Source organism: Pseudopipra pipra, chromosome 5 (genome assembly GCF_036250125.1).
Source record: "Pseudopipra pipra isolate bDixPip1 chromosome 5, bDixPip1.hap1, whole genome shotgun sequence".
Classification (NCBI taxonomy): Eukaryota; Metazoa; Chordata; class Aves; order Passeriformes; family Pipridae; genus Pseudopipra; species Pseudopipra pipra.
In genome coordinates this window covers 60472770-60494316 of record NC_087553.1, presented here as the reverse complement: position 1 = coordinate 60494316, position 21547 = coordinate 60472770, and the positions used below count along the sequence as shown (strand labels likewise).

General features: G+C 36.6%; 1 protein-coding gene across 3 annotated transcripts in view; it reads left to right on the top strand.

The window, feature by feature from the left end:
- Nucleotides 1-21547, top strand: part of CPNE8 (copine 8) — a 109692-nt gene that overhangs the window by 25141 nt on the left and 63004 nt on the right. For all 3 annotated transcript variants that reach the window (XR_010430909.1, XM_064656274.1, XM_064656273.1), the window contains exons 4-9: nt 6240-6343; nt 6836-6875; nt 8940-9016; nt 14887-14950; nt 17542-17645; nt 19215-19319. Coding sequence is in view for 2 of the 3 variants with exons in the window: in XM_064656274.1 (XP_064512344.1) it covers nt 6240-6343; nt 6836-6875; nt 8940-9016; nt 14887-14950; nt 17542-17645; nt 19215-19319 (494 nt within the window). In the remaining variant the exon portion in view is untranslated. The remainder of the gene's footprint in view (nt 1-6239; nt 6344-6835; nt 6876-8939; nt 9017-14886; nt 14951-17541; nt 17646-19214; nt 19320-21547) is intronic.

The following is a 21547-nucleotide window of genomic DNA, read 5'->3' as shown; positions in this document are numbered from 1 at the left end:
AATCTCCTTTTGTAGATTTTGAAGGCTATCTAATGAAAGTAACAAAGGATTGGGATTTAGATTTTTGGGGGTTTACTGTTGAAGTTTCGTTGGAACAACAGCTTGTATCTTCTTTAGCAGACAAACATGTCTAGGAATAGGCAAACATAAATAGGAATGTAGTTTGAACAGATTAGTAGAACAATTTTCAATACAAGGAAGCAACAGAAGAAGCCTATACTGTCCCAGTTCAAAAGAAAACAAATTTTGCTGTTGTATGATATTCAGTTCACTGGAAAGCTTTCTCTGGCAGATTTCTTGAAAGAACCAGCTGTCTGATGGAACTAAGACAGTTGGAATTAAAGAACATTATCTTTTCAAGGAAGTCCTGTTTTCTTTCAAACAAAACAGCGGAAAAAAGCCAAAGCACAATAAAAAGAGTTATCTTTTCTAGTTTTTATATACTTACGGTTGTACGACCATCACTTAAAAAGCATTACCTCATATGTTCATGCAGTGTTCAGATTTCATATGAGTGCCTGCATGCATGTTAGAGGAATGTCGTGGGTTTTCTGGCAATTAGTATGATCTTATGTATTAAAAACATTATTCTTCCTTTAGGACAAAACCACTGTAGAACATGTTATGACTATGCTTTTTTTAGTGTGGGGTTGGCAGTTGTGAAATCCTTGCTTCCTTGGAGTCTCTCTAATTCTGATTATTTGAGACTGTTAATCATTGTTATTAACAGGCTCATTTTATTGGTACTGCATTTCCTTTGCCACTATTTAAGTTTCTTAGTTGTTTTGTTCACATGTAGTAAAGCTAGATTACAAACTCTGAGGATTATCTGTTGTTGAGCATTTGTATCCGTTTTGTTCAGTGATTTCAATAGAAAGTGTTACCTGGAGCTTCCTAAAGAATTTTAAAAAGAATCAGGAACCTAGTGATCGTTTAAAGCATTTTTCAGTTCTTTAGTTTCCTAGAATTGTAACAGAATACTTGGTTCTGACTTTTCACCTTTCAAAAAAGATGTTTTAAAAACAAAAGACCAGACATAAAACCAATGAATTATTAGAAGATTAAATAATGTATACTACACTGAGAAACTTAGGCTCAAATTATTTTCCTAATGAAAGACTGAACTAAGGATAATTGTCATCAACTATAACTATCAACACTAAGAACATAAATTTCATAACGTAAAACATTTCTGCCTAAGTTACAGAAAGGTTCAAAAGATATTAAAATGAAGATCATGATTTTCCATTAACTTCACATCTTCTTAGGCTGGATCACTAGATTGAGATGCTCTAAAATTAAAATGACTAAATAAATTTTAAAAATCCCTGTCTACTAGGAGAGCTTGCAAATATGAGATGACAAAGACCCTTCATCTCAGGAAATCTAGAATAAAGTTCTGTTCTTGATTTTCTTTTTTGAACATTTTTTTCCTTTAAATAGTTACATTAATTCTGTTATCTCCTGAATGAAATTTCTGAAGGTATTTGCTTCTTGGCCATATTAAGATTTTAGCTTGGCACAACTGTTAGTGGGGAAACTAGGCCATGTGGAGAACTAATTAATTAGTAGCTATGTTATTAGTCATAAGTGACTGGATTATAGAAGTAACCTGTTCTGCTTAAAAAAGACTATAGTTAATGGGGAAAACAGATTTTAAAAAGTGCTTAATTTAGCTGAAAAGTGTAGACTGGTGATTTTTAGAGACCAGCATTTTGATGTCATCAACAAGGTAAATTCTCTTAGTAATTTTTCAGTTAAGTAATTAGTTACAGTGGTTTAGTCATAGAATCATAGAATGGTTTAAGTTGGAAAAGACCTTTAAGATCGTGGAGTCCAACCATATGTGAAGGAATCATTTGTGTAGCCCTTGGAAAAAAGTAAACAGACAAAAAACCTGAAGCCTCAATTAAAAAACAAAAGAGTAATTTAAAATAATTTAAATAAAAGTTAGTGCCACTAAATTCAGTCTCTCTTGAGTTTTGTAACAATCTAAGTGTAACTGATGAAAGATAAAGGTGGCAGTGTAATGGGTATTCAGGCCTTTTCTCGTCTCAGTATAATATGATCATCAGCACATTGCATATTTATCTTCTGTTACTGAGGTACTTCTGTAATGAATTGTAAATGAGGTCTGAAAGATTTCCCAAGGGTAACATGGTTGTAGTGTAAAGTGAAATATTGTTTATTGAAAAAAATACAGATTTGAAGGGAGGAAAAGTACTTATATATTTAGGATGTTATATTATTTTAAAAAAACAACTGATGCTATTTTATAATTTTTTTTCTTTTGAAGTAACTTTTCCTTTGAATTCATACATAGTTCTCTTTCTAGTGGATCTATAAAACTTAAACCCACCATATATGAAATATGACATAATCATGGAATAATTTAGGTGAAAGGGACCTTTGTGTTATCCAGCCTTCTATTCATCTGCTGTGTCTGGTTCGTCCTCCTGATTCATGCAAAGCTGTCTCCAAAGTCAGGCCAGGTTGCTCAGGGCCTTTCCCAGCTAAGGTTTGAAATTCTGTAATGACAGAGACTGCACAACTCATTCCAGTGCTTAATCACTCATTCTGGAAGAGTGTTTCCCTGTATCCCTTCATAATTTCCTTTGTTGCAACTTTTGACTATCGCAACTTGTCCTTCTGTTGTGCTCTCTGTGAACTGCCTGGCTCTTTTATGCTACCTAAATGCTATTTAAGTAGTAGAGGATGGTAGTGGAAACAGATCTCACCTAAACCTTTTCTCCAATCTGGACTAACTGAGCTCCATTGGCTTTTCAAGTCATGTGCTTCAGCCTGCTGATTGTTTGTGGGTGTGTTTTTATTTTATTTTTTTGAGGTCCATTTAATTGAACTGCCTCCAGTCTGTTGATTCAGTTGTAGTTAGAACCCCAGACCGTACCCATTTTTCTGGTGAGGGCTCTACATGCATTGAATAGAGGGAGATAATTGTTGCTTTTCATCTGCAGGCTGTGCTGACCTTAATACAATGCAATATGTTGTTAAACTTTGATGGCATCACCTTTCTGCACATCTCATACCCCACCACTCAGTCCCCAGTAGCACTACAGGACTTCAAGTTTATCTTTGTTGATCTTTGTGGGAGATTCTGTAAGGCTGTAGAAATAAGGTGGCATTTTTTGTTTGAGGTGAGTGTCTGTTTCCACCTCAGATGATGACTTTGGGAGAAGAAAAACTTTCTTAAACTGCAGCTACCTGGGTTCTTCGTTGCTTTGTGTAGGTCCCACATGATCCTGTTACTCTCCTTCAAGCTTGTCCTAATCTGAGTATTCACAGAACCGCAGTAACTTTTCCTACCTAGTGATTAAGGAGCTTCCCAGGCCAATTTGCTGAATCTGCACAGGCTTGGAGATATTTTCATGGATATCTTTGCATATGTGTGTCTTATTCTGTTGGACTTAGTGTGAGAGACTACCACAACTTAATGCAAGTGCTTTGCCTACTTGCTGTGCCTATGGTGGCTTTGCCAGTTAGAATGCAGTCATCCTCTTTTGAAGGCCCAGAGTCATTTGCTTCTAGAGTAGATGAGTGTAGGTGAGATTTCATTACTAGCGGTAAATCTCCTCTTTACGCAGCTGATTCTCTTTGAGAGAATTTAGACAGCTTGCTGTAAGAGGGCAAATGGAAGAAACAGGACATTTGAGGGAGAAAATTACACAGGTGGGATATATTCCAGTTCAGAACTGCCAAATGAATGGTCCTCATGACCCACTGTTTTTATTTCTTGTGCCTGATGAACTGCTGTTTACTGGTTTGTGTCAGAGTGAGGCTTCTCACTTTCAGTGCATACCTTCAAACAGTACTAAATGCGTAGGTATTGCTATATATTTCGTTTTATCAGCCATTCAGCTTTCAGTTTTTCTTGGCTCCAGTATTATTGAATGTTATAAAACATGCGGCTGACAGGGGAAGATTTTATTTATAAACACTGAGATTTATTTGACCTGGGAAATTTGAATGTGCATAAAATTTGAACACTGCCATTCAGAGGGGAAAGAAAAGCCCTTTAGTCCAGGCAACTATTCCAGCCATACTTATTCCCATAGAAATGCCAACTTTATACTCCTGTTATCATTTGTCATTGATTATTACTTGGCCATAATAGTCAGTGGCCAGTGTTGGCTCAAGAGAATGGTTTTTACAGGACTCTGACTGTCAACTTTATCTCAACATTTAGGGGAATACCCAGAACCATTTCTCAAGAGACTGACTTTTTTTTAATCTAAAACAAACTGTTCAAAGGATCAAACTATTTGTTTGTGTTCTGATCTGTTTTCAGGATTGTGTTCATCCTGTGCTAGTTCTCAAGAGACTCAGGGATTTTATTTTGAATATCCAGTATCTTCATCAATCTGGAGAGCTTCTTGAGATTTCTCCTTCCTATTTCCATATAATGTTCCCCCTTCCATAGCTATTGCTTTGGCTTAGGAGAGATGAAGAAATAGCGATTGCTAATGAGTAAACTTGCTTTCTAAACAATTTGTGCCTTAGGACATAGTCATAAGCCTTCTTGCAGAGGGTGTCAAAGTTCCAATGAGATCAGGGAATCATTCCACCTAGGTTTTAAGAAATGATGTAAAGTCCTGGCAAAGGAGTATGCTAATTGACACTATATGCTAAATATTTTTTACCTTTTTACTCGGAGATGGAATTGTTCATTGGAAAGATGGTTTTGTTTCTGTCTTTTGTGGGAACTGCTAGAATATGGAGATCTCTTAATGACACTGTCCCAACTGAGCATCTCACCGTGTAGTGAAAGTGAAGGTACCTGACAGCATTCTAGCACACTCTGTAAAGATGCAAATCACTAGTGTGATCACTTGCAAGAATTTTTCCTTTTCCTGAGACTTTATAGAGCTGTGTCTTGAAGATGTGTTAACTTTTGAGGAACATTTTATTGTACGTGAGACCTTTGGGTGGGTGTTTTGCTTTTTTGGATTCAATCCCCTGCAGTTTGAATGCAGTCATTCAAAGGAGGATAAGAGTTGCTGACTGTAATGGAGTTTCTTTAAAGCTCACAAATAATATGGCTGGAGTTCTTCAGCATTTATTTTAATAAGAATCAAGGAACGAAAGGAAGATTCTTTCTTTTGAGAGGATGGAAGAGTGGAGTATGCTCTGTCCTTTCATACCACATAAATTATGTAATGGTTGGAATAGGGAGACTCCTTTGGAGACTGTGAGGCTCTATGCAGGTTATAGTGGTTAGATTCACATCTGTCATGTGAAAATATTTTTGGGAAATATGTTTCAAAAATCTTTAGTTACAATAAGGTTTATTCTTTCTTTATCTGTATATATTGATTTAGTCAAGTCCTTTTGATGAAGAGGTTGGTAGTTTTGAGTCATTCACAAGTCTTTAGTCCTAAATTGCAGTTTTGAGGATTCCTTAATGATGATCTTTCAGCAGACTGTCAAAAAGCTTTTCCATAGGCTATATTCAAATGTTTGTTGATATGTTCAATGTGTAGGACAAAATGAAGTGGTCATTTCAGTAATAACTCTTCTTTTTTTGTTTTGTTTTCTGAGTATCTTGAAAGAACAGCTAAAACAAGAACAGAATTATCACATTGATATTTTATGATCAGTCATTTATATCTGTAATGTATATAAGGTGAAGTCAATCAAAATTGGTGGGTTTTTTAAATTAAAATATTTTCAGCTTGATGAGAGCTGAGGTTCTTCCTATAAACACCAAGAAAGAAAAGGCATTTTGCCAAAAGCTCAGAGGAGAGATGGAGAGAGCTGAATTGAGATGAAATAGGAACTGGACAGTGCAAAAATTATACACTTCTAATTGAAGGACCATGTTCCATAATATTTAAAGCTATCTGAAATAAGCAATATATGCAAGCTTTTTCTTGCTGTTGGTTTTGGTGTTTTGGTTTTTTTTTTCAGAAAGAGTGGATTTTTATGTTACTAACTTTCTTCGACAAATTTTTGTGGATTCTGATTGGCTTTGGGAGTTGATGTTTATATATAAAGTTTAGGTCATACGATTCAGGGTGTGTACCAGTCTCTGTATTGAAATATGAGGTCTGCCACTCTATCTTCATCCACAGATAACTGATCTATTCATGTCATTTTCTTCCATGGCATCTAAGAGAATTTTTTATGGGCTCTCACATATCTCACATATTGCTGGTATTGCCTGTCTACTTAATTATACTTCATTATAGTGTTTGGCTTAAACTTATACTTTTCTTTTACAGTTTGGAAGAACAGAGGTAATTGATAATACTTTAAATCCAGATTTTGTAAGAAAATTTATAATGGACTACTTCTTTGAAGAAAGAGAGAATCTGCGATTTGATTTGTAAGTTAACAATCTTTGACTCTAATGCAGGCTCTGTAAGTGTATAAAGTTTTGTCCAGCATAAACTTAACTTGAAAAGAGATGGTATCTATTGACATGGAATAAATTACCTTAATAAACCTGATCGATTTAGCATTGCTTCCTCAGAAGTAAATGTGTAACATAATAATGACCAATAACAAATTATTGGTCATTATTACGTTATTCGTCATTGGTCACACCAATTGGCAGGTGTTAACTAGTCAAAGTACAGTTATACTCATAATTACTACTTTTAGAAAATAGTTAGAAAGCTAAGGATGTCAAAATATTAAAATATTCTTGCAGCATTGCCAACAAAAGAGATATGGACATACTGTCCAGAAATAAAGTATTGTACAAAAAATTCTTAAATAAATGCCACTATGCATCTAAATGTGTTTCTTTACATAATTGTTCTCAGATCTTTCAACTGGCAACTCTGATATACATTTTCTTTTTTTTTTTTTTAAGCTATGATGTTGACTCGAAGAGTCCTAACCTGTCAAAACATGTAAGTTGTTCCTTGCTATTATACTTCCTTCTTCCTTGTGCTGAAATGCTTACATTTCCTAAATACATTTGCTTTATTTTGCCTGTATGTAATACCAGATGCACAGAGACAAATGCAGTGATTGTGCTGTGGCTAATAACACAGATAATGCTCAAGAATATAATTTTAAAGGGATGTTTCTCCGGTGAAGTGCATATTTAAGCACACATGTATACCTTTTCAGATATGTGAAATGACACATTTTGTTGATACTTCTTTGGGTCCTAAAAATTGAAGCATGTTTTGACTGTGCCTCGGTATTGGTAAGGATAGTGATTAAATAGTAGCTTCAAAATTTAGAGATGCAAGAGTAGAATTCAGAGGCTTCTCAGTGAATTAGTGAATTTTTTTAAATAAATATAGGAAGGCTTTGGCAAGGGAACCTTTGAGAATCTGGAACAAAAGAAAAGAGAATAATGGAAGGAATGCTGTCTGTGTGTGCTTCACAGTGAAAAGATAAGACCACTGATCTTCAGGTAGATCCTCCCTGTAAAGATTTAAAGCCCCTGGAAAACTGTTTTCTGTCTCTGTCATCATGGAAAGGTGATCTGAATAACTGCGATGCTGGCTAGGAGGATGCAGAAAATAGAAGTCTTCCCTAACTGTCTTCAGCCAAGATAAAGTCTGATCCTGGGCTTCTGCCCAAGTTTATTTACATTTCTGTAGTAACTAGTTTTTCTGAATTATTTTCTTTTTTTACCCTGAAACATACTTCTTCATATAAACCCCTCATATTTAAATTTTAAGAAAAAAGATAAGACATAAGTTAGTAATTATGAAAGTGCAAAAAATATATCTTCAAATATATACACTAGATTTTGTTGTGTGATTACTGGAATAGGAATTGAAGGCTAGAGTATTGTGGTGGTTTGAGTCTGGCTTGAATGCCAGGTGTCCACCAAAGCCACCTTATTGCTCTCCTCCTCTGCTGGGCAGGAGAGAGAAAATATAATGAAAGGTTCATGAGTTGAGATAAAGACCTGATGATTTTAAAAAGGAACTAGGAGATGAGTATTTTCAGATGAATTTTAGCCATTTTAAATTATTTAATCTTTATGGAAAGAGTGTTGCAGTGTCGGATCAGTCAAAGGACATAGTTCAAAGATTTATTTTTGAAGGGTTATTTCCCTGTTCAGTGGGATTAGTTCCCAGATCCAATTTGCTATATGGAGTCATAACTGACACAGTTGAGAGATGGGAATGAAAGGCCTGGAGTGAAAGGAGATTCCTAAATGCTTGTACAGATATTTGCTACTATACACAGTATCACAAACTTACGGTTTGCTTTATAGGAATTAGAGTGTCTCCATTCTCATTACTGTTTGGGAACAAATCTCACAAGCTACTGTTACCACTACTGGCAGTGACACTGGGAAGAACAGAGCGAGCAAGCAAGCTCTTTTTACTTGCAAGATAAAGATTGGGACTGTAGAATAAATTTTTTTTCAATACACGCAGTTTGAAAACTCCCTTCATATTTTTATATCACTTACGTTACAGGGAGATATAATATGAAAATTAGCTGATTTTTATTGGTATAGTTAAACTTATAAAGCATGGACGTAAAGCCTGTCATTAAACCAATGCATGTGTATAATTGTAAATCCAGGTTGCTTGTACAAATGATGCACAGGTTTGAATTTCTGCCAACATAATTCATAAAATCAGTGTAGAATCTCTTCATAAAAGAGAAATTTATTAAAATGCTCCAGTTAAAGGAGGAATAGAAACAATCATGTTTTTAATGTTTTTTAATTTTGTTTCCATTTCGGCTTTATTTTTGTTGGTGAAAAAGACAATATAAAAACAATAAACGTAGTGCATTAGAATTACTTCTGTAAATGTAACCCAGTGTTATGTCAAATATGTAGTAGTGAGTCTGTAATTCATTATTGCATAATTATTAGTAAGATCTGGTGTTCAGCTGAATGTGCTCTTCAATAGTGAACAGCCTCGATAAATGGGAAACCAAATTTCTTTCAGCGTGAAATATAAATCTTGAGTTTTTATGTTATTGTTTTGCAGGATTTTTTGGGACAAATGTTTTGTACACTGGGAGAAATAGTTGGATCACAGGGGAGCAGACTGGAAAAATCAATTGTGTAAGTATGTCATTCTTGAATGTTAGATGAATACATATTGCTTCCTGAGGTGAGAATTGGGGTTAGTGTTGAAATGGGTTTTGGTTTTTTTTTGCTGTGAGGTATCTTGATATACAGAATTGACAAACATGACTTTTAAGAGAGAATAAATAGTTACAGCCTCCTTTGGACATCCACCTGCTCCAGCATGTGGTCCTCCATGAACTGCAGGTGGATCTCTGCTCCACAGTGTACCTGGGGCTGCAGGGTGCCAGTCTGTCTCATCATCATCTGCACCACAACAGAGGGAGTTGTGCCTGAAGCACAACTCCTCTTCCTCCTTCTTGTTGTCTGCAGGGTTGTTTCTGTCACATATTCTTATGTCTCTCTTCTGAGTGCTGCTGGTGTTGCACAGGGCTTTTTGTCCTCCGCTCCCTATATATGTTAAGCCAGAGGAGCTGCTACCATTGCTGATGGGCTCAGACTTGGCCAGCAGCAGGTCCATCCTGGAGCCGTCTGGCATTGGCACTGCTGAACATGGAGGAAACCTCTGGCAGCTTCTTACAGAAGCCACCTCTGCAGCCCATCCACTACCAAAACCTGGCCCTGCAAACCCAGTTTAGTGCTGTGATCATTACTGCTGCAACTTCTTTTAGCAATATGATTTATATTGTCTTTAATATTCAGAATTGAGGTTGGACATAAGTGCATTTTTTTCTGAATTTTGAGAGCTTCCAAATATAATTCAGGCACCTGATCACTGTATATATGGACTCAGCCTTTATGGCAAGTCCCTAGTCCCTGCTCCCTCTGCAACCTCTCTTGCCCTCCTCACCCTCTCTCCCCAAGGACTACACCAAAACTTTTTACATTAGTTGTTTTCATATCAAGAACTTAATTGCCCTATACATAAACAATTCTATTAATACCACTCTATATTCCTTATTATTTCCCTTCTCTGTACTCATTGACACTGGGAACAACTTCCTTTTAAGGGTAAATAAATTCTTCATTTCTACAGATGAGGCAAGTTTCAGTATCTGCAGTATAATTCAGAAAACTCTTAAAAACACTATTTAGATTTAAAAACACAGTTATTCACACAATCACATAATATATGGCAGAAGTAATACTACTTCAGTGTATCACTTCCTTAAATAACCTAAAAAACTACCCAGAGAAAGATACCCTAAAACTGCATTACTTTCTGTTGTCATACAGTTTGCAGATTAACTTTAACTTTTAAGATGTCCTTCAGTTTCTGTGACTAATCACAAGTCTGCAATAAAATAAATATTGTAGAAAACTTAATACTAAAACAAAACAACAAAAAACCCCAACAACCCCCCCAAAATAACCCAAATAAACTCTAAAATTTACTGCATCAATATTATGATTGCTAAATTACTGTTTAGTAGATTATGCGAAACAGTAGGAAACTCGTAATTTTAATGTAGTTCCTGCAAAAAAAGCCTGCACAAAGAAACAGTGAAGAATTAGCTGATCAGGTTACCAGATTTCTAATACAATCATACAAAGTTATTAACTTAGCAAACATTGTGGTTATTATACAACAGTATTTTATGATTTTCCTCTTAATCCCATTCTGGATAAAGCTATCCAGGAAATAGCCTTGAGAATCTGTACAGTACAGTAATATAATAGAAAAGGTGTGTTAGGTTGTGTAATCAAAAAGCTTGTCTGCAAATAAGGGAGAAAACTGTCCCAGTAGCAGGTGGGGGAGCTCAAGTAATACCTTGCCCTGGGTACTTCCAGACCCATCCCAGGAAAGTCATCAGCTCACTGAATCCCACCTCCACACCCTCAAAGAATCACAGGCAGGCAGGGGAACTCCAGTAACACAATTAGGGAAGTAGTCCCTGCCCAGCTGTAGGGCTGTCCCAGCAGACACAGAGCCTCAGCACCATGGGATGGCAACACACACTCACTACTTGTTCTGGTGTGTTTTCAGTTCTTGATGGTGAGCAGGTTGGCTGCATAGTTTGGCTTCTACTGGAGCACAGAAACAGCATCTTGTTGATTGGCACTATTTTGTTTACTTCTACTAAAACAAAGTTTACTGACTTTTCACTGTCTAGGCCTAACTTGTGCTAACTGCCACAGCAAACTGCACTGTCACAACTCCATGGACTGGTTTGACTAGTTGTCAGTTGATTCTACTGGAAGCTTGTGGTGACTTGGTTAGACAAAGCTGCTGACTTTGAAGGCACCCATCCTAAGTTTAAAATGGATCTTACTGACTTCTCGAAGGCCTTTGTAGTTCTGCCTTCAAAGTTCTAAATTATTCAGCACACTACACATTTTTTTCTGATAAAATTTCTGAAATTTATTTTAAACATGTAGATTAAAAATCAGCCATTTGGCAGTTCGTTATGGCTTGGTACAGGCTAAGTGAAGTCTGACATGAGCAACAGATGAAGTTTAAAGTTTTAAATTAGCTGTGAGAATGGAAAAGACATCAGTAAAAATTCTGTGGAAAAAAGGTCTTATTTCATAGTTGTGTTGGCCTGCATAATACATTTTCTCTTGGGTAAATAAGCATTGTTCAGGTCTGACTTCTGATACTCTGTTATATGGCAGTTACTAAATGGACCCAAACCAGTTGTCCCCCTGAAAGATTTTGAAATATAGCTTCCTTTTTTTGTATGTGGTGCAGTTAATGAGAAACTGTTTATGACTAGTTATCAGTTCTTCACAGCATTCAGATTTTATTTTGTCAGTAGTGCTTTTTTGACATTGCTGCTTTTGGCAGTGCAGTGGCTAAACAACTCTCCCTGGTTGACTGTTCACTCTGGGCTCTCGGAGGTCTTGAATACGTTGGGGTCTAGGAGGTGTTTCTGTATGAATTTATTCATTCAACAATTGCATTGCGTTTTAGGATTGTTTGCTTATAGGTGTGTGTTTAATGTCCCTTAATATTCAAACAACAAGAATTCAATTGATGATAGAGCATGTCTTCTCTCCTTAGGGATATTTACTGCTTTGAATTTACTGTTCTCTCTACAAAGTCAAGTCTGTTCACATAACATGAATGCTCTTTATGATCTTTGAGTTGAAATAAGAAAGCTTTTTCTTTTCACCGTGTTTCTAAAGTTCATTAACATTTTGCCTTTTCTGTTCTCTGTCAATGGATGTACAAAGAATAGAGTCCTTGGTGCTGTCTTAGTCCCAGTCAGCTACCCTACAGAAGTGGCACTTTTTTAATTAATCAGCTTGAGAAGCTTGGATTCCATTCTCTGATTGGCATTCAAATAAGCTCTGACATTCTTTCAAAATGAAAACTAGGAAGACTTGAAGCTTATTCTTCAGATCTGTCTACTTTGGACAGTTACAAAAGTCATATACAATTCAGGACTTCATGGCTGCCGTGAGTTGTCCAATTCCAAGTCAGATTGAAAAGTTCCCTTAGGTAGTATACCATGAAAGGATAGTCCTGTCCTTCATAAAACTTAAGGTAAAACATCTCAAGCCTAGAGGGTCACAATTGCAGTGATCTGTCAGGCAGGCTGCAACATACCTTGCACTAGTCTTCATGGCAAGTACCAAAGTGAAGATACACAACGCATGTTTTTCTTCTTTGCCTTCATGATGTGCAAGAGTTGCAGTTTCATTGGTATTACAAGCATCAGTGGATCACGCCTCTTTGTGTGAACCTGGCAGTATTTGTTCTTAGCAGGTATGAGGATGTCTCCTCAACCTCTCTCTCTGTTTCTGACACCATTAAGGGCTTTGAATTCAATGCAGTCTGTCACAGAAGACTCTTATTCCCAGTATTGTAGTGTGGTAACCTGTTATCTCTGTGACTATGAGTACTTTTGTTCAAGGATGTACTTTAGTGTTGCACTTTAACAGACTGGCCAGGTGCAGAGGTGAACATTTGCTTTGCATAATTTCTCTTGGAAAATAAATCTAGTAAATTCAAAGCAAGTGAAATGGAGAATCTGATATTTTAAGAGGAATGTTTGCTCTGTTTACCTGTTGGGTTACTAGATTCATTAAATGCCTTCTCAAGACAAACTCCATATGTAAGATTTATTCTGAGTGGCCTTGCATACTGCAGTTGTATTACCATGAAAGGATAATGTGCAGATACATCTACTTCCAGAAATTATATGTTTCATTTTTCTCTCAAGAGAGTGTCCCCTGCTCAGACGTTATCCAGAATTAGATATTTTCATGTTCTGTCTTCCTAGAGAGAAGATGCTAGCCACATTTATAACTCTGAGCAATGTCTTTTTCAGGACCTACTAAGTGCATTCCTGTAGGGATTCCCTTTAATGAGGAGGCAGAGCCATTGCAAAGCTTAATGAGCATTCTATGCTAGTTATTCACGTCTGAGTGCCACTGCATGCTAATGAGGCTGTACTGGAGCCAACTGGCCTATTTTGGGAAGTTCTTTCTCCTGTCATCTTGCTGTGGACATAATTGATAGAAAAAACATCTGAATCCTGGAACTGGGACTTCCTAGGTATTTGTCCTATCCTTTTATCTGCGTGTGTGACTGCCAGAGGGCTAGGCTCTGTAAATTCAGGGGTAAGGCTGTAAATTTTTGAATGATCTGAAACATGTTCCATCCTCTGCCTCATTGCAAAACCGGGGACTCTTTTTAACCTCTCAGGTTTGAATTCCCACATAAATTGTCATCTTTCTCTGAGTCTTTCACCAACTCTGTAAAGGTTCTCCTTTCAGTCCTTGTGAAAGCCCAAGTAGCCTTCAGAGTGTCCTTTCAAACTTCTCTAGGTGCTGCAGATATGGTGTCTCAGTTGTGGAATCATTTGTTCTAAGGAGACAGTAATTACTCCTCAAGACTGTGTCTTTTCTAGAGACATGCAGGTATTGTTGAAAACCGTTCATTTGATAGTGATTGTCTGTTCTGTTCCTCTAACAGTCCAATTATTTGCCTGCTCAAATAGTGTCTGAAAAGAGGTGATCACTATAGAGAACCTACGGGTTCTGAACTTTCAAACCAGTAGGACTCACTGAAATGTAGATCTTCTTGGCTTTTTGTTCAGTTTCCAGCCTGGTCACACTTAGAATGGCACATTTTCTATATCTGAGTGTCAGGTCACTAGCACTGAGTGTTGGAGTTGACAGTGATTATACAATACAAATTTGCCTCATTATTACCTCAAAAACCCTGATGTATAACCCTTTCCAGAGAAACTTACCCTAAGAAATTGGTTGCCTGAACATGACTTTTCCATTATCACTTCAGTGCAATAGAACCAATTCCAGGGCAGCTCAATACAGCTATCCCCGAGAGCTAAAGAAGATGGGCAATGGCCTTATGTTCTGGAATTAAACAGGTGGACCTCTTACATACTCCTCTTCAGGGTAATATTAGTCAGTATTTCTCTGTCAATTAGAAAGAACTGGTCTGTAATGCTGAATCTCCAAGTAATGTCCCCCTCCAAAAGACTGATAGCACTGAATATCAGATTACATGTGGCTTTTCTGTTCCTCTGTTCTTTATGCTAAGAAACTGTTTTGTGCTTTCTGGTGTTGAGGCAGCATGTTTTTAATTGCTGTCTGAGTGAATTATAATTTATTTTGCAACTCCTGTTTCTGATGGTAAGATTATTCATGTTTATAGACATTTCAGAATAAATGTTGTAAAGTAAGCCTCGTGTTTAGTTTTAAATATATTTTAGGTATTTTGTTTAATGAAAATTTGCAAAAGGATGCTTTTCACAAATCAGTTGTAGAGTCATCTCTAAATGAAACATCAATGGGACACAAGTGGCAGAAAAGGGAAACTTTATTTCATGCCATCAGCTTTGTGACTTAAAAGCTTACCTTGTGCTGTGTCAGTTGTGACTTTCATACATGATATTAAGGAACTGAGGTGATGTAGTTGTATTTTCTTGCAGGGGAATTCCTGGGAAGAAATGTGGAACAGTCATAGTAACAGCAGAGGAACTAGGCTGTTGCCGAGTAAGTGTGTTCGTCACTTTTTCAAAACCAAAATGGAAATTATTTTGTGATTTACACTACACTGGATTGTCAATGGTGTAATGTATAAATTTGCATTCTGTGATTTATGTAGAAGTTAGGATACCTTTTTCATAGAAGTTGCTCTTAGTTTTAGGTGGAAGAAGCAGAAAGAAGCAGAAGCTGATATTCAGTCTCTCTCACTCTCTTTTGCATTCTCTGTCATGCTCTTTCATGTACTCATTCTCACAGCCTCTCACCAGGTGTCACATACTTTGTCTGTGATATTTTCCTACCTAAGTTTATTTATTATTTGGATTAATTCTTATCTGATCTTCTGGGTTTTTATACTTTAGTCAAACTTTTATAGCTCATGTTCAGAATGGCAAAGAGTTTTGGAATCACTGAATTGCTGAGGTTGGAAAAGACCTTGGGAGATTGTCTAGTCCAACCTTCCTGCTCTTCTTAGAGCAGGTTACTCAGGGCTCTATGCAGCTGGGTTTTAAGTCCAAGCCAGCTCTACAATCTCTCTGTTTCAGTGTTTTGCCATACTCACAGTAAAAAGGCTTTTCTTTGTATTTAAATGGCATTTCTTGCATTTCAACTATGTACCTATTGCCACTTGTGCTTCCACTGGATACCACTAAGTAGAGTCTGTTTACTCTCTCCCATGAGGTATTTATATAAATTCATAAGATCCCCCTGAGCCTTCTCTTTTCCAGGCTATATAATTCCAGCTCTCCTCAGATGAGAGATGGTCCAATCCCTTAATCACTTTAGTGACCCATTTGCTGGAATTGCTTCAGTATGTTCATGTCTTTCTTGTACTGAGGAGCCTAGAACAGTGCTCCAGGAGTGGCCTCACCTGTGTTGAGTCACTTCCTTCAACTTTCTGTCAGCACTCTTCCTGAGGTAGCCCAGGAAGCTGTTGGCCTTCTTTGCTGCTAAGGGCATACTGGTCAACTTGATGTCCACCAAGACCCTCTGGTCCATTTCTGTAGTGCTGCTTGCCAGCTGGTTGGCCTTGCAGCCTGTGCAGGTGTATGGGGTTATTCCCCTCCAAGTGCAGTACTTGGAATTTCCCTCTGTTGAGCTCCATGAGGTTCATGTTGGTTAGTTTTTCCAGCCTGTACAGATGCTTCTGAATGGGAGCACAACCATCTGCTTCTAGTTTTGTGTTGTTTACAAACTTACTGAGGATCTGGCCTGTCCTATCATCCAGGTCATTGATGAAGATATTCAGCATTCTTGGCCCATTCCTGACAGTTTTCTAGTCTGTAATTCATTAGTTTGTGAACAAGGATTTTGTGGGAGACAGTGTCTAAGGCCATGCTAAGGTCATGAATAAACAACATCCACTAGTTTCCCCTCACTTCATGAACGAAGGCTTCCAGTTGATCAGGCATGAATTTTCCCCTTTGTAAATCCATACTGATGTCTCTTAGTCAGCTTATTGTCTTTCATGTGTTTGGAAATGTTTTCCAGGATTACTTGCTGTATTGTCTTCTCAGGGATTGAGTTAAAACTGACCTGGATCCTCTTACTTGTCCTTTCTCAAAGACAGGAGAACTTCCCCTGAAAATCATTACTTTACAAAGATAACTGAAAGTGGCCCCACAGTGACATTAGACAGCTCCACCAGCACTCTCAGGTGCTTCCTGTCAAGTCCCGCTGTCTTCTGTATGTCTAGTCTGTTTAAATGTTCTCTTGCCTGGTTTTCCTCTACCAAAGGCAAGTTATCCTTGTTCTGGACTTTCTCAGGTCTGGGTCTCAGGTTTCCAAGATTCTTGAAGGCAGATCTTAGCAGTAAAGACCAAGGCACAGAAAGCTATGAGAAACATGGAGTTTGCAATGTCCTTTGTCACCTGGTCCCATGCCCCACTCAGTGGTGAGCCCACATTTTCCCTAGTCATCCTCTTGCTGATGTTACACCTGCAGACCTGTTTATGGAACACAGTCTTCCAGCAGGCCCAGCTGGTGAGTCTGCAGGTTTATCTTTGCATTTATAATCCTTTTTGCATTCTTGACTTTGCCCAAGGAGGTGACCATGTGAGATTGTCAGTTTGCCTGACCACAGCAAAGAAACTTTTCTCCTTATTTGTTGTCAGAATGGGCATATTTGGTACCTTCCATCCAGGCTCATTTTCTTGAAGGTTCTGGACTCTTTAATAGCAAGCTGCTAAGCCATTTGCTTTACATACAGCAGGAGCAGACAATAGGTTTAAAACACTGAAGGAATTAGTTGTGTCTCCTGGAGTTTTTAAAATTAATTCTAATATGCTTTTCTTGCCTGTGTGTCTTCTTCCCTCAGAACACAATATTGAATGTTAGAAAATAGTGGAAAAATCCAGAAGCATTTAGCATAGAAAATGACTCTTTCTCTGCAGCCTCCTACAAAGGAATTCTTGATTCCAGACATTCAAACAGCACTATGAGGACATTGAACAAATGTACATATTTAGAGATCATCTAGAAGACAGATACCCTCATTTATTTTGTTTTCTATTTGCGTAGTTTGGTCAATGATTTTTAATTCTTTTTTTTGAATAGTAAACTGCATGCTGTATGTAATTTTTCTGTATTACCCATTTCAGGATTCAGTTTTAATGCAATTTTGTGCAAACAAACTAGACAAGAAGGACTTCTTCGGGAAATCTGATCCTTTCCTTGTATTTCTTCGAAGCAATGAAGATGGCAGGTAGGTGCCTGTTAAGTATTTTGCTGCTAAACTTTAAACAATTTAATTGTAATAAAATAGCTAAATAGTGTTACTTTTGCTAAGATGTAGTATGCCTTTAAATTAAATAGAATTCTCCAAGAAAATTGTAGATGCAAAACATATTAATGCTTAGAAATTGTGTTCGATAAAAACATTTTATACTGCAAATTTGGAAATGTTTTTAACTTTTTAACAGTGTTCTAAGAAATAGAATTCAAAAGTACCCTAAAAAAAGTTTTTTTATTTTTCACAAATGACTGATTGCTACATTCATGGTTTAATTTGTTAAAGTAGACTAATCTCTTCTGTTCTACTGCTAAGACTTGACATGCACTGGTCAACACAGTGCCTATGTGGGTCTCTACTGGCAGGTTAAGTTTTCCTGGAAACTGAAAGTCCTCACCTCACCCCAAACCAAAAGCTTATGTTGTTTACATAAACCTATATATGAGTATGTGTGTCTGTTCCCTGCACTTTTCCTCTCGGAGGCAGATTTTAGGAACAGTTTCATAAATAAATACTGAATATCTTAAATTGCAAGCCTGGAGGAGTTATGGCTCCTTTGTGAGTGGAATTAAGGTCAGTGGTGGAATTTTTCTGGGAGTACTGGTACATGCAGTTTCTCTTGGCCTTGCATGCCATGGTTCTCCACTTTCAATCCAAAAGGTGAGTGTTGAGCCACTGATTCTTCATTGGTCTCCTGAAAACAGCAGGAGGCTGGGACAGTAATTCTGCACCTGTGGCAGAGGGATGCTTCCTTTTCTGTTTCTTATCTTCAGGCATGTCTTCTGAATCATAGCCAGGATAAAAACATAGGCCTTTGGAATGTGAGGAGGATATTCCCCCAAAGGACAACTTTAGTTACAATTGTATGAGGAATTTCACCAGTAGTGATTTCACCAGTGACCTTGCCTTCTGTTTTGTTTTGAACAATTCAGTCCCCAAGATGCGAGTTTAAAAGATGAATTTCAATTTTGCATCACTTAGAGAAAGCAGAATGCATTAAACCACTTCACTGTATTTCACCTGATAGAAGGTGATCATGGGATCTCATAGAAGCTTATATGTTTTACCTGAGACAGCCCTGGTTAAAAAAATCTTGGACATAAAATAGGGAATAAGAATCCAAAAGCCATCACTCCCTTGGCTCAGTTTCTTAATCTGCTAAGCAAGAGTCAAATCCTTACAAGACACTTTCTTTCTGGGTCTGTGACTGATACCTGGCTGTACAAGGTCTGTTTAAGCAAGTGGGATGGAGTCTGCTCTTGCCTGAAATAACTCACTGAATGGTTTTAATTCTTGTTGAAGTTTTGGGTAAAAACATTTTAGGTTTAGAGTTGTTTAGCACTCTACTCTGTAATCTCTCTCAAATGAGTCTGTCCTCTTCAGTCTGCCCTTCATGATTTCACTGTGTTTCTTTTTTTCTTATCTTAAATTTTTTATGGACATTGTACGAATTATTACAGATTACGGCTCTTCTGATTCCATGTTAGATGACACAAAAGAAGAAGTAAATAAATGCAATATATATTCTTTTTTTACTTACAGTTTTACAATCTGCCACAAAACAGAAGTTGTAAAAAATACATTAAATCCAGTGTGGCAGGCATTCAAGATATCTGTCAGAGCATTGTGCAATGGAGACTATGACCGGTAAGCTATAGCTTAAGCTTTCTCTTTTTCCCCCCCTAACTCATGTATTCTTTTATATATGATCTTTTCTATACACTTCAGTTCCTGGTGTTATTTAATCAACATTTTGAAAGGATAATAGGTGTTCAAAACCATTTGTCATGTTAAAGAATTAGGACAAATAAAGCAAATATGTTAAATCTGTAGGAAATGCTAGTGGTGATTTCTGGAAAAAATTCTTTGCTCCATATGGTGTGATTTAGAAACAGAAAGAAAAGACTAATTTAAAGAATGGCCACTGTGACTAGTGTGCACAAGTATTTTTTTAATAATATTTCAGTGAAAAATAATGATGGTCTGTCTTCCTTGAGTGACATTGTAATGTCAGAGAATGCTAATAAATGAAAGCCTTTAAAATACGTAGGTGAGTAGATGGGAAACACAGAAGGTAATCGTCTCCAGATTTGAAGTTTTCAGTGATCCCATGCAAAAAGATCCATCTTTGAATGGTAATACCATGTTTTTAATCAATATTTTACCAATTGTAACAGGGAAATTAGTTGTGTAACGATGGATATTTTTAGACTTCTTAAGAATGTTCTTGTTGGTTACTCTCTCAATTAGGTGCAATAAAATGCAGCAATTTCATAATAAGTACATTTTAATCAGATAGAATTTTTAACTTGAGGTTAGGTTTATGTGCATAATGCATAGGAAAAATAGTACTCATGAAGCTAGTCTCTGGACACTGCACTATTTGTCATACTAAAGAAAAACAGTTTTCATAATAATTAAAAATGATATTTTGGCGGAGGTATATTAAAATAACTCCAGCATTCCAAAAGAGAATTAAAAAGCATAATAGCACTCCTCAAACTGTTGTGTATCTGCCATTGTCCCATGTTGATTCTACTTTGTATGCTTTGAACATAATGTTCTTGTGAATAAAGGCTCCATGAAACTTCATAATCCCACCTACAATAATCATGTTTCAAATTAAGAAATACTCATTAGCTGTCAGAATAATTCAAATTAGAATCTGCTGATAGTCCAGAAAAAGCATCCAAAGTTTGTTTTTTTAATTTGAAAACTTTTTTTTCTAAAGGTAAAGATTATGTTCCTATGATCAACGTGGTAATACATAAAAACACAAACCTCAAAAGTCTCTTTCAGATAATAAGTTTTATAGATCATATTTTGGTGCTCCGGGTGCTGTGATAGATGTAAAAGGTGGGAGTCATGGCTGGGCTTTGCAAACGAAGATTTGGGAAGGGCTCTACCCATGTTTGTTGCAAGTGTGTTGGTGGCTAAAAAGGCCAATACAAGATAGACATGTCCGGTTGCAAAAGGCACAGCAGAAAGACTCCTTAGATGGTGTATTCTGCAAGGCACGATTCTTTCTGCGTTGAAAAGGTGGGAGTAATGTCAATAGATAAGTATATATCACAGTAAACCTTTATTTTGATTTTATAAGACTAAATCTTGAGTTAGTGCATGCTTCTGAGTAAGCTCTGTCCACTTTTTCGTTATAAAAAGACCAGGATTTGCATAATTTTTTTCAAACTATATAATTATACAATGTTTTCAGTTATCATGAGGATGGCATTTCAATACTAGAGCAATACATAGTATCTAATATTTTTTTCTTTCTCTTAGTATGAGCTCTCAAATAGCACTTACACACAGTTATTTTCTCCATAAAAGTTTTAAGACCGAGATACCCATCTCTAACTTTGATTTTTGTTTTAAATTAAAGATTTTTTTTAATGTTAAAAGAGGGAACCCACCCTCTAAACTGTGTCCTTTAAGGTAAAGGTTAAATATCTGTATGTAAAGATTTGAAAGATCTTTCAGTATCTTGTGTGTCATGCAAAACAGGTAAAACTTGAGATCTGTGATCAATCCTTTTAGTATGAAATAAATTTCAGGAGAGAGGAGCTTTATTCAAGGAGTAATTGACTAATTGCTCTTGTTGAAGTTGCATGTCTGAATAAGCTTCTCAGGAATTTATTTTGATATTCTTAAGAATTTATTTTAATATTCTTAAGAATTTATTTTAATAATTTAAGTTTTCTTGCTGAGATGATTTGGCTATTTGAACACAGATTTGAATCATAATTCAGAACTTAAATCTCACTAAACCTTATGTAAATCTTAATTTAGTAGTGTGTCCTAACTATCATAATAGTAACAGGTTTTGAAACCTGTAAGTAAAATAACAGTTCTCTAGGGAAAAAACTGTGATATTG